Source organism: Gossypium raimondii, chromosome 1, assembly GCF_025698545.1.
Source record: "Gossypium raimondii isolate GPD5lz chromosome 1, ASM2569854v1, whole genome shotgun sequence".
In the NCBI taxonomy this organism is placed as follows: domain Eukaryota; kingdom Viridiplantae; phylum Streptophyta; class Magnoliopsida; order Malvales; family Malvaceae; genus Gossypium; species Gossypium raimondii.
In genome coordinates, this window is record NC_068565.1 from 2,756,549 (window position 1) to 2,772,039 (window position 15,491).

General features: G+C 33.5%; 2 protein-coding genes across 2 annotated transcripts; one reads left to right on the plus strand and one right to left on the minus strand.

Moving 5' to 3' along the window:
• Window positions 1-463: 463 nt before the first annotated feature.
• LOC105775621 (uncharacterized) lies at window positions 464-12,355 on the plus strand. Its single transcript, XM_052628515.1, is given in 15 exon segments — window positions 464-1,774; window positions 1,870-1,980; window positions 2,205-2,386; window positions 2,482-2,692; window positions 3,826-4,063; window positions 4,354-4,504; window positions 4,991-5,311; window positions 7,792-7,955; window positions 7,957-9,225; window positions 9,291-9,295; window positions 9,445-9,653; window positions 9,740-9,950; window positions 10,417-10,654; window positions 11,367-11,517; window positions 11,904-12,355. Coding segments are annotated over 15 exon segments (5,052 nt in total). The 5' UTR covers window positions 464-489; the 3' UTR covers window positions 12,210-12,355.
• Window positions 12,356-12,547: 192 nt separating this feature from the next.
• Window positions 12,548-14,242, minus strand: LOC105786642 (protein PAT1 homolog). The gene is made up of 3 exons (XM_052628520.1): window positions 14,083-14,242; window positions 12,857-13,706; window positions 12,548-12,704 (listed from the first exon to the last, which is right to left on the minus strand). The coding sequence occupies exons 1-3, from the start codon at window positions 14,240-14,242 to the stop codon at window positions 12,548-12,550; spliced, it is 1,167 nt and encodes a 388-aa protein (XP_052484480.1).
• Between the last annotated feature and the right edge of the window lie 1,249 nt (window positions 14,243-15,491).

Below are 15,491 nucleotides of genomic sequence, written 5' to 3' on the forward strand. Positions count from 1 at the left end.
AATCAACTAGAATATATCACCCTCTTCATACCAATTTTGCTTTATTATTATTATTACTCTGTTTCATCATGAGTTAATCATAAAATATCGTATGAAAAGATTAATATCAACAATAAATTAAAAATTGGTATGAACAATAATAATAAATTAAAGATTAATATCAACAATATTTTATGATTAACTCATGATGACACAGACTAATAATAATAATAAAGCAAAAACTGGTATGAACTAGGTGACACGTGCTAGTTGATTTTGTTGGTACTCCAATCCCACACAAGGAAAAGTCGACAGAAAAACAAAGAAAATAAAGAGGTGACTACCTCTTCAAGAAACTTCAAATCATGAAGTAAACATTGGCAGCTGCCATGAAACATCATTACATCCTACCATCTTTTAAAAGAAAACACTGGAAAAGAAAATTGAGTTGAGTTCATTTAGAGTAAATCCTTGAAGATCCCAACTAATTCCAAGTTCTGGGAAGAGATTATGGGAAAAACTATTAGCTGCTCTGTTTTACTAGCTTTAATATCTTGCTTTTACTTACTATTTGCCACTGCTTTAGACATAATAACACCATCAAAATCCATCAAAGACCCTGATGTTATAATCTCCCAGAATGGTGTTTTCCGATTGGGATTCTTCAGCTTGGCTAACTCGACCAATCGTTATGTAGGGATTCTCTACAATCAAATCCCCGTACAAACTGTTGTATGGGTAGCAAATAGAAACAGGCCCCTCAAAGACTCTTCTGGGATTCTCAACATATCAGATGATGGCAACCTTGTTGTTTCCAATGGAAAAGCTGAGGTTCTTTGGTCATCACATGTTAACAATACAGCTCCTAATGCAACAACTGCCCAGCTTTTAGACTCTGGAAACCTTGTCCTTAGTAATGGTGAGGATGGAGCAAGCAGCTTATGGGAGAGTTTCGAAGATCCTTCTAATGCCTTCATTGAAACTATGAAGATCAGCACTGATGTTAAAACGGGTCGTAAAGTGGAGCTGAAATCATGGAAAAGCATTGATGATCCATCTGATGGTAACTTTTCTTTTGGTATTGAACCTTTCAATATCCGAGAGCTTGTCATTAGGAACAATAACCAGCTCTATTTTCGGAGTGGTCCATGGAATGGGAATATCTTTATTGGCTTATTATATATGTACACCGATAATCTTGATGGGTTTGAGGTTTTTACAGATAAGTCACCGTACTATATGACTTATGAATCTTCTAATGAGTCTATGTTGATATACTATGAATTAGATTCTCAAGGAAAATTCGTTGAACGAGAATGGGATGCGGGGAAAGGGGACTGGAGTAAAAATTACCCTACTATTCAAACAGATTGCGATGTTTATGGGAAGTGTGGGGCATTTGGGATCTGTGATTCAATGAAACGAACCATCTGCAGTTGCTTAAAAGGGTTTGAGCCTAGGAATATAGAGGAATGGAGTAGAGGTAATTGGAGTAGTGGGTGTTTTAGGACTACCCCTTTGCAGTGCCAAAGGGATAACAACAATGGGAGTGGAGCAGGCCAAGGTGATGATGGGTTTTTGGAGATGAAGATGATGAAAGTACCGGCATTTCCGGCCCGGTCATCAATAATTAACGGCGAGTGCAAAGATCAATGCATGAAGAATTGTTCGTGCATGGCTTATGCGTATGATTCTGGCATTGGTTGCATGATGTGGAGTGGAGATTTGATTGATGTCCAGAAATTCTCCACTGGCGGAGTCGATCTTTACATTCGTATGCCATCTTCTGAACTGGGTAAATATTCTTAGTGTCGACCATGTGTTTGATAAATTGCGTCAAGATCTGCTTTTTTGGTGTTGAAGTTATTAACCAAGTTTTTCTATTTGCAGATAAAGGGAAAAGTAGTAAGATCATTGTTATTACAACAGTAATTGCGGGCATAGTGGTAGTTATTACAATTTCTGCACTCTTCTTATGGCGTAGGATGGCTAAACATAAAGGTAATATATATATGGATAATATTTAAATGTTTATATAATTTATTAAGAAATTAAAAATTAAATTATAAATATATATAAAAATTTAAAAATATCAATAAATTGGAAATGTAATATTAAAACATGGTGATACCGTTACATATTAATATTAATATATATCATGAGTATTAAAATAAAAATAATACGCTTATCAATATGATACTAACTACTTTGATCTTTTATTTCAGGAAGAAATAAAAAACGAAAACAAATCAAACACCAATTTTGTAGTGAAAATAAAGAAGAAAATTCAATTGGAGTTAAACTCCAGCAGCTGCCAGTAATCAATTTCGAAGAACTTGCCACCGCGACAAACAACTTCAATCACGCAAAAAAGCTAGGGCAGGGTGGTTTTGGTCCAGTTTACAGGGTAATAAATAATGGCGATTTTCAGCAAATCCAATGTCATTGAAATGACAATTTCCTTTTTTCTATCAAGTCTTGTGAGTTGAATTTAGTGTGCAGGGAACATTAGATGATGGAAACGAAATAGCAGTGAAGAGATTGTCGAAAACTTCGGGGCAAGGATTGAAAGAATTTATGAATGAAGTGGTGGTGATCTCTAAGCTTCAACATCGAAATCTGGTTAGATTGCTTGGCTGTTGTGTTGAAGGAGAAGAGAAGATACTCGTCTATGAATATATGCCCAACAAAAGTTTGGACACTTTTCTCTTTGGTTAGTAACTTATTTTAATCCTGTTTTATTTTCTTGTGACTCATCAGTATTCAATGGTTATATTAGACCCCCACTAAATCTAGAGTCCAATTAAGTTGGACCCTAAACAAGAGGCAAAGCTCTCCTAGAACTATTTTCTTAATCTACAAGACTTGAACTTGTGTTGTTGCTTAAGGGGAATTGAGCTCCTTATCACTCAATCCAATAAGCATTAATATTGTTTTCCTTCTCTTTACAACTTAAACTTGACCCTGACTACCCCATCTGCCAAATCCGATTAGTCCGAATCATTTGACTTGGTAGGTGAAATCCATATAGGTTAGATCTTGGATATAATTTTCCTGAAAAGTTTTTAAAAATGAAGAAACATAATTTTCTATTGAAAATGTTTTTTGTAATTAAGGAAAATCTTATGTATTTTTATCGAAAATGAACTTTTAAATTTTTTTATTTTTAAAGTTTTTATATTTTTAAGAATTAAGATTAAATTGACAAAATGTGTAAAGTTAAGTGCTAAATTTGTTCAATTTTTAAAATTTAGGACTAAATTGATAGATTTTGTAAACATTGGAGGGTTAAAATTATTATTATGCCAATAGAAAAAAGGTCACTGTTAGTGATTTAACGGATGATTGACCAAAATATTAAATTTCGATAATGTTAGTGACTAAAATAGAAAATTTTAAACTTGGGTGACCAAAACAAAAACATGCTAATAGTTGAATGACTATTTTATAGTTTACTCTTAAAAATTCAATAATTAAATATTAAATCATACTAAACACATGTGACATTAGAAGTTAGTAATTATAAAATATAGAACTATGATTCTAAGTTTTCTTTTAAGCAATAAAATTGGTCACCTAGTTGATTTGGTGCAAACTTGTGTAAGAGGTTATGAAAAATAGGTCATGGCTTGGTCCAAGAACATGTCTGATGTAATTATATTCCAGGATTTGAATAGCAGCAACGTAACGTTTTGACTCTCTTTGTTGTTAAATATTTATTTCAATTGATCGACATAACATCAATTCTTTCTACAATCACAATGAATACAATATGGTAGAAAATACAACAATGATTGTAGTTTAGATCCAAAATCTTGAGGTCTTATTGTTTAATTTTTGTAATAGATCCAGCTAAACAAGATGTCTTGGATTGGAGAAAACGCTTCAACATTATTGAAGGGATTAGTCGAGGATTACTTTATCTTCATAGAGATTCAAGACCAAAGATTATACACAGAGATTTAAAAACAAGTAACATTTTACTTGACAAAGAATTAAACCCAAAAATTTCAGATTTTGGGTTAGCCAAGATTTTCGGAGGCGATGAAAATCAAGCCAACACTAAAAGGGTTGTTGGAACTTAGTAAGTTGGAACTTTCTCCCTATCATTTAATTTTATACCCTTTTTTTATAAAACATGGTATAGATATGTCTATCATCAGGTCAAGCCCGATGCTTAAAAATAATACATGTCTAAACCTAAATTGAGTTTGGCTTAGTTTGATCTATGGACTCATTTTACTATTTCTTAAAAATAAAACACTAAAGAACATATTATGCTATACTTTTATTATTTGATTTTAATTTGGACCGGCTCATGAACAAGTTCAAGTTAGGGTTGTAATTGATGTTGTTTTTAATGTTAAAATACAGTGGTTATATGCCTCCTGAGTATGTAATGCAAGGGCAATTTTCAGAGAAATCAGATGTATTCAGTTTTGGGGTTCTATTGCTAGAGGTCGTTAGTGGAAGAAGGAGCACAAGCTTTTACAACAATCAATATGAGCTTAGCCTCTTGGGATATGTAAGTTTATAAGATAGTTAGAGATGTTGATGGATCATATTAGGGTGTAAGATGTTTTTGCAAGCTATTCAGGTTCGAATAAAGAAAACTTGAATTCAACTCAGTAATTATTGAGTTGAGGATCATGCAAGTTGAATTCAAGAATCTTAATGCTTGAATCAAGTAGCTTGCGAGGTGACTTTGGGAACCCTAATACTTGAATTGAGTATCTTGCAAGGTTTTTTTTTTCTTTTAATTTATATTAAACATTTTCAATTGTAATTCGAGCTTGACTACAATACCAAGTTTAAGTAGAGCTAAGAATGAAACTCAATTTAAACCTTGGTAAATAAGGTTAATTAAGCAATAGATTTTGAGCAGTTCAATCTTTATATATGTTGAATTGAGCTGATCAAACTCTATTGACACTTTTGAGTTTATAGTTTTGACTTGATTTAGGCCGAAAAATTTAGGCATTAATTATGACAGCCTTTTTTCTATTCTCAGGCATGGAAATTATGGAGGGAAGGAGATATTTGGGGCATAGTAGACAAAGTGATTTTAGAGTCAGAATCATATTCAAAGAATGAAACAGAAATATGGAGATGCATACACGTTGGATTGCTATGTGTTCAAGAATTTGCCAAAGATAGGCCCACTATGCCTACTGTTGTTTCAATGCTTAACAGTGAGATTTCAAACCTTAACACTCCAAAACAGCCTGCTTTCACTCAAACACCATTAATTACCCAGGATGTTGAAGATAGGTTTTCACTTAATTATGTAACTGTTACGGACTTTGGTGGCCGATAAAGATGCAAATTAATTGTTTGTAGTGTTTACAAATTAAGTTTTAAGTATTGAAATTTATGTATCTTAATGCTTGGATCGAGTTGCTTCTAAGATGTAAACCTAATTGAGTTTTTTTAATTAATATTGAGAATTTCCAATCCAAACTCGAGCTCAAGTACAAAGAATCAAGTTTGAAGTTGAACATGAAAATGAAACTCAATTTAGACTCGAGTAAACTAGCCTAATCAAGAGAGTTTGAGCAATTCAATCTTTATATTGAATTGAATTAATTAAACTCTATTGAGCCTTTGAGTTCAGAATTTTAAGTCTAATTTAGGATATTAAAAGTTTTCAGGTGTGGAAATTACGAAATGAAGGCAACATATAGGGCTTAGTAAACAATGTGATTCCAGAGTCGAAATCAAATTCAAGGAATGAGAAAAAAAAATTTGGAGATGCATTTATGTTGGAATGTTATGCATTCAAGAATTTAATAAAGATAGGCTCGCTTACCATGTCTACGGTTGTTTCAATACTTTACAATGAGATTTTTTATCATAACACTCCAAAAAACCTTGCTTTAAAAAAGACACCACTAATTACCCAAGAGGTTGAAGACTTGTTTTCACTTCATGATGTAACTTTGATGGCAAGCACAGATACAGATGATTTATTTTTATTAGTTTTTAGAAATATAATTTAAGTATTGAAATTTATCTTTATAATTTCGTTTTGATCTATTTGTGTCATTTTATTTCGGTCATATATGTCAATTTTTTTTTCTCAGTCGATAAGAATATATTAATAACAGAAAGACGTTGGATAATGCCAACCTCTTTCATAAACAAAGATATTACAAAACTCCCAAATAATTTAAGATATCCATCACCTTATCAATAAATAAGTGCGAGGTGAACTCGAGTCAGTTGGATAATACAACGATCAATACCTAAAGTTATTATTATACTTGTCAATTTTATCTCAAAATTTAAACTTTAACCCAACATAATTTAAACACAACAATTCAAATTAAGGCAATTCAAATTCGAGTGTAATCCAAACTCAAAACGATTCCAACTTAAAATAATTTAAATTAAAATGAATCAAATATATAACAAACTCGAATCACACTAACTCAGAAGGCCAAAATTACTTTTAACTTAAAATTAATCCTAAACCCTGCATTTTTTCTTGAACCGGAAGTACATTCGGGGTCCGAAATGAGACGTCTTAACCCAAAATGTCTTCATTGTTATTTGATCTTATTTTTTGCATTGTTGAAATAAATAAAAATAAAAGATTGTGTTGTCAAATCAACCAAACGTGGCGTCAAAATGTTAAGCACCCAAGTAGCCAAAGACTTCCAAATGTAGCCAATACAACTATTGAATCAATGTTCAAAAATTAATTTGTCTCAATCTCATTTCGTACCACATAATTAAAGTGAGTTTCCTTTTTCTACAAATGATCCATATGTATGCACCTTCGCAGGAAGAAAAAAAACCTCAACGTCAACTACTTAGGGATTGTGGATTAAAATCTGTAACCAAAGCACACAAAGTTATTTAATAAAGTGAATACATCAAATGGGATTTATTTACATGTTTAAATTGACTTAATTCGTAAAACAAATGGATAAATCTACATAATCTTGTAGATAAACTTAATATCGATCGTCTATATAATTTAAATTGTATCGTTAGATTTGAAAAGGCTTAATTATAAATAGAAGTTTATTACTTTCTTGTGGTTTTTTTGTTCGTTTGTTACTTCTTTACTTTTGAGTTTGCTTTCACTAACTTCGGTACATTAAAGAATTTCTTTTATAAATTCTCATTTTTTTTAAGAGTTAAACTAATTTAAGCGAATTTGAAGTTAAGTTCTCGGCTAAGGCCACAGGTTTGCCAAAATTAGTTCTAGTCATATTGCACTTTCAAATAGAGAACCCATATCCGAACCCTAAAGATACAAACACTGAACATAGACCATATATGATAAAACAAACATAAAAAATACTTGATTTGTTCACAAATTATTTAGGTCCACCGTTTACTTATGTAAAAAATAAATAAATAAATAAAATATGGTTGTCATCATCAAATCGAGACTCAAGTTACTTAAAATTTAAATTAATTTAATGAATTTAAGATTCTAACTCAATTTAAATAATTGAGATGTATTCATCCTTTTAAGATGTACACCTAATCATGTTGAAATTGGAGTGGTATTAGTGTTCTTTTATGTGTAAACACGGGAAGATTGAAAAAGTCAGCAAGACAAAGTCAGCAAAATTGAAAAAGTCATTAGCGCTCGAAGAAAATTGAAATCTTAACGTAAAACATTTGCAGTTGCCTTGAAACATCATTACTTCATATTCCAAATCAGGGGGTTGCAGAAAATTTTTTCATTTTAAGTTGTTTTATAATTTATAAAATTTTAAATTAAATTGAATTTTGACTTGATAAAAGTATAATTTAATCTTTTAATCATTCATAAATCATAGCCTCAGCTCCAAGTTCTTGCAAGAGATGGAGAAAGTTATTAGCGACTCTGTTTTACTAGCTTCTGAAATTTTATTATTGTCTTGTTTTTACTTACAATTTGGCACTGCTTTAGACACCATAACACCATCAAAATCCATCAAAGACCCTGAATTTATAATCTCCCAGAGTGGAGTTTTTGGGATTCTTCAGCTTTGCTAATTCCAGCAATCGTTATGTAGGGATATTGTACCATCAAATCCCCGTACAAACAGTGGTATGGGTAGCAAACAGAAACAAGCCTCTCAAAGATTCTTCTGGGATTCTCAACATATCAGATGATGGCAACCTTGTTGTTTTCAATGGAAAAGCTGAGATTCTTTGGTCATCAAATGTTACGAATTTGGTTCCTAATGCAACAACATCCCAGCTTTTAGACTCTGGAAACCTTGTCCTTAGTAATGGTGAGGATGGAGCAAGCAGCTTATGGGAGAGTTTTGAAGATCCTTCCAATGCCTTCCTTGAAACTATGAAGATTAGCAATGATGTAAAAAAGGGTCGTAAAGTGGAGATCAAATCATGGAAAAGCCCTGATGATCCATCTGATGGTAACTTTTCTATTGGTATTGAACCTTTTAACATTCCAGAGGTTGTCATTAGGAACAATAACAAGCTCTATTTTCGAACCGGTCCATGGAATGGGAATACCTTTATTGGTGTAATTATGAAGACCGTTTATATTGATGGGTTTTATATTGTTGCAGATAATCAACAACAAACGTACTATATCACTTATGAATTTTCTGATAACTCTAGGTTGAGGTACTATGAACTGGATTCTCAAGGAAAATTCTTTGAACGGAAATGGGATGCGGGGAAAGGTGACTGGATAAACAGGTACTCTGCTTCTCAAACAGAATCTTCTGTTTATGGACAGTGTGGGGCATTTGGGATCTGCGATCTAACGAAGCAACCCATTTGCAGTTGCTTGAAGGGGTTTAAGCCAAGGAATATAGAGGAATGGAGTAGAGGTAATTGGAGTAGTGGGTGTTTTAGGACTACCCCTTTGCAATGCCAAAGGGATAAGAACAATGGCAGTGAAGCAGGCCAAGGAGATAACGATGGGTTTTTGAAGCTGAAGACGATGAAAGTGCCGGTATTTCCGAACCGGTCATCAATAAATAACGGCGAATGCAAAGATCAATGCATGAAGAACTGTTCGTGCGTGGCTTATGCGTATGATGCTGGCATTGGTTGCATGTTTTGGAGTGGAGATTTGATTGATATGCAGAAATTCTCCACTCACGGAGTGGATCTTTACATTCGTCTACCATCTTCGGAGCTTGGTCCACGTCGACCATGTGTTGAATTGCCTCAATTAATCTGCTTTTTTGGTGTTGAAGTTTTATTAACCAAGTTTTTCGATTTGCAGATAAAGGGAAAAGCACTAAAGTTATTGTTATTACAGCAGTAATTGTGGGTATAGTAACCATTACAATTATTATGCTCTTCTTATGGTGTTGGATGGCTAAAAGAAGAGGTAATATTGTTTTTTTTATTAGTTATTAAGATATTCAAACTCAACTCCATTACTCTGTTTGAAAATGATTGAATCCAATTTGAGATTTTGCTTTTTAATTAGGTAACTTTGAATTCAGTGTATCTCTAATTTAGCAATTTGCATCTCAGGAAGGAAACCAAAACACAAACAGATCAAACTCCAACTCAACAAAGGAAATGCAATGACAAAATTTTCTAGTGAAAATGTGGTAGAAAATCCAATCGGAGTTAAACTCCAGCAGCTGCGGCTATTCAATTTCGACGAACTCGCCACCGCAACGAGCAACTTCGATCACGCAAAAAAGCTAGGGCAGGGTGGTTTCGGTCCAGTTTATAGGGTAATACATCATGGCAATTTCCAGAGTCAGTGAAATGACATTTTTTCTTTTTGCAATAAAGTCTTGTGAGCTGAATATTGTGGCAGGGAACATTAGGTGATGAAAAGGAAATAGCAGTGAAGAGATTATCAAAAGCTTCGGGACAAGGATTGGAAGAATTTATGAATGAAGTGGAGGTGATTTCTAGGCTTCAACATCGAAATCTGGTCAAATTGCTTGGGTGTTGTGTTGAAGCAGAAGAGAAGATGCTCGTTTACGAATATATGCCCAACAAAAGTTTGGACGCTTTTGTCTTTGGTTAGTAACTTTAAAAGAGACCTATGAAAAATGCATATCATTTTAAATTCATATACACACCTCTATCATTTTCTCTTCTCTACCCTTTTGAATATGGAAGGATTGGTTTTTATATATACATTATAATGGAAACTGATCATCCCTCATATTTTCTTTCCTCTCACTTTTCCTCCCAATCAAGCATACTCAAAATTTATTTTCTTTTCAATTTTTCACAACATCCTCCTATCCTTCCACTTTTCCACCAAATCAGACACACCCGAGATTTAAATAGTAATTGTTACCTGATGCTTTGACTGTCATCACTATTCAATATTTATTTCAATTGATCAAAGTAACATCAAGTACATTTACAATCACAATGAATACAATAGGGTAGAAAATAAAATGATTTTTGTAGTTAGATCCTTGGTTATAAGAATTAATTGTTCGTTTTTAAGATCTTACTATTTAGTTTTTGTTATAGATCCAATTAAACAAAATGTCTTGGATTGGAGCAAACGCTTTAAAATTATTGAAGGGATCAGTCGAGGATTACTTTATCTTCATAGAGATTCAAGATTGAAAATTATACACAGGGATCTAAAACCAAGTAATGTTTTACTCGATCAAGAGTTAAATCCAAAAATCTCAGATTTTGGGATGGCGAGGATTTTCGGAGGAGATGAAAATCAAGCCAACACCAAAAGGGTTGTTGGAACTTAGTAAGTTCGGAACATTCTCTCTGTCATTTCATTTCTTTTTGTTCATTTTTTCCAATAAAATATGGTGTAAATATGTCTATGATCGAGTCTGGCCATCGCATGATGCTTGAAGAAAATACGTGCCCAAATAGGGTCTAGCTGAGCTCTGTCTGTTGGCCTGTTTTATTGTTTAAAGAAAAGGCCTTTTTAAAAATTTATATATATATATTTAAGTCAAATTATGGTTTTGTCCATTATAAATTGGTCAATTTTGAAATTTAGTATCTATACTTTAATATGATATAATTTAGTTCTTTTTTTTTATTTTATTATTAGTAAGTACAAATAAGTAAGACATTTTTTTCTTAAAATATTCCTTCCAACTCATCATGTTGACATGGAACTTTTATAATAGAATCATTGTTTTAAGAAAATCCACATCAGTACTTAACAGGAATAGTTAATAGTATTATCTATTTAAACTAACCAATGGCATTATAAAAATAGAGGAGATAATTCATGTCAAATTAAAATATATGAGCTAAATCTTAAATTTAAGTATAGTGGAGGATCAAAATTAAAATTTGATTTTATATTTATATTTATATTCTTGTATGATTAAATTTAATTAAAAATAAACTTTATTATTTAATTCTAATTTTTACCCAATTTAAACTAGGATTGAAATGGTTTTTTTTTTTTGTGATGGTTGTTTTTTAATGTTAAAATACAGTGGTTATATGTCTCCTGAGTATGCAATACAAGGACGATTTTCAGAGAAATCAGATGTGTTCAGTTTTGGAGTTCTACTGTTAGAGATTGTTAGTGGAAGAAAAAACACAAGCTTTTTCAACAATCCGGATTATTTTAGCCTCTTGGAATATGTAAGTTTATAAGACTGAATTAGGGGTGTAAGTCATCATATTTGCAAGTTATTTGGGCCACTCATGCTATCTGAATTTGAGTATCTTAATGCTTGAATAAAATAGTTCACGAGCTGAATTTGAGAAATCCTAATACTTGATTGAGTAGCTTGCAAACCTAATTGAGCTTTTTTTATTTTCAATTAATAATTAGAATTTCCAATTCAAACTCGAGCTCAAGTATAAACAATCGAGTTTGAAGTTGAACATGAGAATGAAACTCATTTTAGACTTAGGTAAACAAGCTTAATCAAAAGAGTTTGAGCACCTCAATCTTTATATTGAATTGAGCACTTCAATTGAATAATTTTGGCATTAATTTAGACAAAGTTGATTTTTGTTTATAGGTCTGGAAACTATGGAACGAAGGCAACATTTGGAGCTTAGTAGACAAGGTGGTTTTGGAGCCAAAATCTAATTCAAAGAAAGAGAAAGAAATAAAGAGATGCATACATATTGGATTGCTATGCGTTCAAGAATATGCTAACGATAGGCCCACTATGTCTGTTGTTGTATCAATGCTTAACAATGAGATTCCAAATTTTAAGACGCCAAAACAACCTGCTTTCACTCAAACACCACTAATCACTCATAATGTTCAAAATAGGGCTTCGCTTAATGATGTAACTCTTACGGATTTTGATGGCAGATAAAAGTTCAAATTAATTACTTTTAGTTTTTAGAAATAAAATTGTAAATATTGAAAAGGTACAAATTAATTGTTTTTAGTTTAGAAATAAAATTGTAAGTATTGAAACTTTTTATTATAATTTCATTTTTGATGAGAGTTGCCAATTTATTAACTCGAATATATAGTATGTTTACAATTAAACTTAAACTTGTAAGAACATGAAAACTCAATCTACTTAACCTAAATTCGATTTTGAGTCCAATCTCAACTTAATTTAAATATAAATCATCATTGAGTTGGAACTACTCCAACTCAATTCGAAAAGGACTTAAGTCTAAAGTGTTTCAAATTTAAAAAGATTCAAACTCGAAATAACCCACATACTAACCCATTTGGAGGGTCAACTTGGAGAACAGGGCGAGGCCTGCGAATTGAAGAGAAAGGAAGCCTCCCAAGAGCATCAACCTGGAGAAAAGCATGAGGCTCAGTATTCGCACGTGCTCCGGGAGGAAGATCCCTAAATGAGTTGGACAAAAATGATGTCTCAACTTCGCCCCAGCAGATTTTCTTTCAAGACAAGCCTGGTGGTAATAATCATCCACGTAGGGGTTATTGCTGTGGGTTGCAACAAGCTGCATTCTAAGAATGCCCTCAATCTCATCAGTTTACATGTATTTGGATGTAAACTGAGGCCATCCAAAATCACTCTTCAGCGCCCCACTGTCAAAGCCTCGTAGACTCTGCCTACCTTTCTGAGCTGATTTGGCTCTTTGATCTCTCAGATCACCAATACCAAGTATAGCTTCAACCTTGTTCATTACAGGTGGGGACGGAGAAAGATGAGGATTAAATTGTTGTGACTGAATCCCAGAAAAGTGGCTAAATGAAGGCTGAACAGGATGCTGCAGTCTCTGCTGGTGCGACTGCAGCTGTGGCATTAACTGCGGTGGAATCAAACCATTTTGATGAGTTAACTGTTGCTGCAACATATTGTTCAAAACACTGGAATTATCTCCATACACTTTTGGCCGGCTCCCCCATTGATTTGACGGCTGACTACTGACAGACGGACCAGGAGCAAATTGAGGCATATTCCCACGATAATTTGGCCCATGGTGTAAGCCTGGCAGTTGAAGCTGAGAATTTGGGAAGCCAGAGAGGTTGGGTGAAGATGCCATCTGTGGTCCACCAGCCATATAAGGAATATTTAGGTGTCCAGAATGTTGGTTTGGTGACGCCTGAGGAGATCTGCCATCGGGGGGAGGGTAAGAAATATAAGAAGATTTTGGAACTAAAATTGGTTCACTAGAGAAATGTTGGTGGTACTGTTGTTGTTGTTGTTGCAGTTGCTGCTGCTGCTCAGGGTACGAGGATGTCCTGTAGAGATGCTTTGCATCCAAATTGGCCAATGGTTGTGATGACCAGCGTTTGCCATCAGGAATACTTTCAGTTTCAATTGGCTGCTGATCAAGCCAGTGAGGAAATTCCTCCTCATGTGTCCATTCGGCAGCAGATGAACCTTCAACAACATAATGATAAATGTCAATATTGGTATGTTGATCTGCGTAATTGGTCCCTTCACTGTGATGTTGTAGGATTTTCTAAGTGTTTAAATCTCTTAGTATTCTCAAATTTGTAGATAGATTTAATCTTGATCGTTTATATAATTTAAATTGTACTGTTAGATCTAGGAAAGTTTAATTATAAATAGAGGTCTTCCTTTCCATTTGTAAATAATCTCCTTTACAGTAATTGATATTACTGCGAGCATTTACTCAAACACTTTGGTTCATGGTTTTTCTATTACGCCTGTAATACAATACTAACCTAATCGGTGAAATCCACCGATTTCTAATACACCCCATTTGCTCAGATTAGGCGCCGCATAGGTTTACCATCCCTGTTATACCCTCCCATCTGCTTCCCCGTTTCTCTTCTGTTCCTTCTAGCCTCTACCGATTTCCTTGTTGGTAAGTTAATCCCCTCCAGATTTGTTTCACTCTGCTGATTCTGCATGTAATCGGTTTCCCTTTTCGATTCTGACTTCTTCTTCATCGTGACTGTGCTGAATTTGGTCATTTACTGAGTTAGTGTTTTGGGTTTTTAAGCTTTCCATTCCTCCTAATTTATTCCTCTTCTTGGTTGCCTTGCTGCGCCTAGTTATCGCCATTTCGCTTCTTTCCAAGCTCCACTCAAGGCTTCAATTTATTTCAAAGGAAATCCATATTCATTCTGAGTCAACTAAACCTTCAATTTACAAGCCATATGTAATCATGTTTCCTTTTTTTTTTAATTTTGGGTCTCTGCAAGATTTGTTCTTTTTGGGGTTTTGAATTCTTTTTATTGTTATGTTTAGTTAATCCTTGAATTTATGTTGTTTAGAGATGGTGAATTTAACAGAAGTAATATAGTTGATGTCAGTATTCATGTCTGTGGAAGAAATGATTAGAAGAGTTAATTATAACAAGAGAAATGGAAATAAGGTACAATTCACTGCGTTAAAAACAGTACCTTTTCGTTGAACAAAACTCCACCAGTAGGGTTATCTTTGTCTTCAAGCCTGGACTGTTTTCTATCTCAAGAATCTTTAAGGCTGGGAAGTCAACAGTATAATCTTCATGGAAAAATCCAATGAGTTTCTGAAGATCTTTCAATTTGAGGGAGTTCAATCGAGGGAAGCAAATTAATCCTATGTTTTAGAATGCTTCTTCGATCTGCTTCTCCATTGATATTATCTCCTGCATGCATTTGCATTCACTTACTTCCAAGCATTTGAGCTGCTGCAAATATTTAATCATGGAGTCGGATACCACATGCTTTATGTTGACGCAACCCTCAATGATCAAGCTTGTCAAATTTTGAGTTGAGCAAAATGCTTGGGGAAGCCATATTCTTTCAATGCCAATTGAGGATAGTTTCAACTTCTCTAGCTTAGGAAACAATATCTGCACAGCATACTATTAAAGGATTACTTGATCATTGCGGTTTCAGTTTCACATTTATAAATGGAACTTTTGAATTTATACTTTATTCTTGTACTTTCTCGCATTTTTAGCAATATAATTTGTGACTGAAAGCATGTAAAATAATTCCATGCCTTTCTTACGTGTTTAATATCTCCTTTTCTCTTTGCTCCCTTTCACTTATGGGCCTCTTCATTGCTATATGACTCGTCTTTAAGACGTTGCTTTTCTCTTAATTTTATTGCCTTCTTTGTTTACCTTCAGTGCTGAGTGTGAGAAAGTTATCTTATTTCCTTTCAGGAGGAGCTAGAAGGAAAATTCTTTAAAGACAGAAGACCTTT

Bases quoted from the DNA above. Each gene is read 5' to 3' on its own strand.
- LOC105786642 (XM_052628520.1), bottom strand. From the start codon at position 14,242: ATGAAGAAGAAGTCAGAATCGAAAAGGGAAACCGATTACATGCAGAAT. The intron at 13,707-14,082 runs GTAAACCTATGC...ATGTTGTTGAAG, and splicing joins GGGAGGGTATAACAGGGATG to GTTCATCTGCTGCCGAATGG. The intron at 12,705-12,856 runs GTAAACTGATGA...CAACTCATTTAG, and splicing joins CAGTTTACATCCAAATACAT to GGATCTTCCTCCCGGAGCAC.